The sequence below is a fragment of the Otolemur garnettii genome, unplaced genomic scaffold (assembly GCF_000181295.1).
Source record: "Otolemur garnettii isolate 467f Iridium unplaced genomic scaffold, OtoGar3 scaffold00330, whole genome shotgun sequence".
Lineage (NCBI taxonomy): Eukaryota > Metazoa > Chordata > Mammalia > Primates > Galagidae > Otolemur > Otolemur garnettii.
In genome coordinates, this window is record NW_003852725.1 from 200,173 (window position 1) to 202,419 (window position 2,247).

Here is a 2,247-nt window from a genome sequence, read left to right on the forward strand (position 1 = left end):
GGTACCTACCACGGGGATAGCTATCTGCAGCTAGACCAAATCTCTGTGTACTACAATGAAGCCACAGGTGGCAAATATGTTCCTTGTGCTATCCTAGTGGATCTAGAACCTGGGACCATGGACTCTGTTCGCTCAGATCCTTTTGGCCAAATCTTCAGACCAGACAACTTTGTTTTTGGTCAGTCTGGGGCAGGCAACAACTGGGCCAACGGCCACTATACAGAAGGGACTGAGCTGGTTGATTCAGTCCTGGATGTGGTACAGAAGGAGGCAGAGAGCAGTGACTGCCTGCAGGGCTTCCAGCTGACCCACTCACTGGATGGGGGCACAGGTTCTGGAATGGGCACACTCCTTATCAGCAAGATCCGAGAAGAGTATTCTGACTGCATCATGAGTACCTTTAGTGTGGTGCCTTCACCCAAAGTGTCTGATACCATGGTTGAGCCCTATAATGCCACCCTCTCTGTCTATCAGTTGGTAGAGAACACTGATGAGACCTACTGCATTGACAACGAGGCCCTTTACGACATCTGCTTCTGTACCCTAAAGTTGACCACACCAACTTATGGGGACCTGAACCACCTTGTCTCAGCCACCATGAGTGGTGTCACCACCTGCCTCCATTTCCCTGGCCAGCTCAATGCTGACCTTCACAAGCTGGCACTCAACACGGTACCCTTCCCACGTCTCCACTTCTTCATGCCTGGCTTTGCCCCTCTCACCAGCCATGGAAGCCAGCAGTATTGGGCTCTCACTGAGCCAGAACTCACCCAACAGGTCTTTGATGCCAAGAACATGATGGCGGCCTGTGACCCCCGCCATGGCTGATACCTCACTGTGGCTGCTGTCTTCTGTGGACGGGTGTCCATGAAGGAGGTAGATGAGCAGATGCTCAATGTGCAGAACAAGAATAGCAGCTACTTCATCCAATGGATCCCCAACAATGTCAAGACAGCTGTCTGTGACATCCCACCTCGTGGCTTCAAGATGGCAGTCACCTTCATTGGCAACAGCACAGCCATCCAGGAGCTCTTCAAGCACATCTCAGAGCAGTTCACTGCTATGTTCCGCCAGAAGGCATTCCTCCACTGGTATACAGGCGAGGGCATGGACGAGATGGAATTCACCGAGGCTGAGAGCAGCATGAACGACCTCGTCTCTGAGTATCAGCAGTACCAGGATGCCACCGTGGAAGAGGAGGAGAATTTTGGTGAAGAGGCTGAAGAGGAGGCCTACGGCACAGCCCCTATCACTTCAAGCTTCTCAGTCCCCTTAACCTTCTTCCTCAACTACCCCTTTCCTCTCCCTCAGAATTCATGTTTGCTGCCTCTTATCTTTTTTTTTCCTTGGGAGGGGGGTCTAGAACAGTGCCTGGCACATGTAGGCACTCAATAAATACTTGTTTGTTGAATGTCTCCTCTCTCCTTCCACTTTGGGAAACCTAGATTTCTGCATTCTAGGTAACCCTGTATTTCCTTCTGGTGCCTGTTCCTCCAATCTGTCCAGTTAATATTTCCTTCTGTTTGTAAAATAATTCCCTAAGAAGCGGGGTCTCATCCAAATGCCATTTATTTTAGAACCAACTGAATGCTGAATGCAGATGACCATCCTATGCCCAGGCAGTTTGCTGGGGTGGGGGGTGGGGAGTAGAAAGTAAGAGTAGAAGTAACTCCAAGGAAAGGGTTGAGATTTTTCTATCACAGAAATAGTTTTGGAGAGAGAAATCCAGAATGTTTAGTGATAACTTCCAGGTATTTGCAGGTTCCATCTCTCAGCTTCAAGGGAGGTATTAACAGTATTATCTTCATTTTCAATCTCCCTCTAAGCTCTGTCCTTGGGAGCATTTTTTCCCCCAAATGGGATCCTCCCCTCTTATACTTCACCTCACTGATACATTGGGTTCCTTCCTTTCCCCTGATAGGAGAAGGGGATCAGAAAGGAAGAGAGAGACCAGCCTTGGTCCCTAAACTTCCAGAAATGCCCTCCCCATACCCACCTTTTCTTACCCACAAAAACATAACATCCCTGACTTATGTGGGGAGGTATGTATTGTCACCCAAATAGGTCATTTCATTCCTCAGAGAGGGAACAGGACACCCTCTGTTTTTTGCAACATCTCATTTCTTTCTTTTGCTGTTGCCTTTTTTCTTCTTACGTTTGGTTTTGTCCTATCCTATATTTCAGATTTCTATTTTGTGTTGAACTTGCTGCTTTTTTTCATATTGAAAAGATGACATTGCCCCAAGA

At 48.1% G+C, this 2,247-nt stretch overlaps 1 protein-coding gene across 1 annotated transcript; it reads left to right on the forward strand.

The window, feature by feature from the left end:
- The first annotated feature begins 6 nt into the window (after positions 1-6).
- Positions 7-1,597, forward strand: LOC100950590 (tubulin beta chain-like). Its single transcript, XM_023509065.1, has one exon. It carries the CDS (start codon positions 118-120, stop codon positions 826-828), a length of 711 nt encoding a protein of 236 aa, XP_023364833.1. The 5' UTR covers positions 7-117; the 3' UTR covers positions 829-1,597.
- The last annotated feature ends 650 nt before the right edge of the window (positions 1,598-2,247 follow it).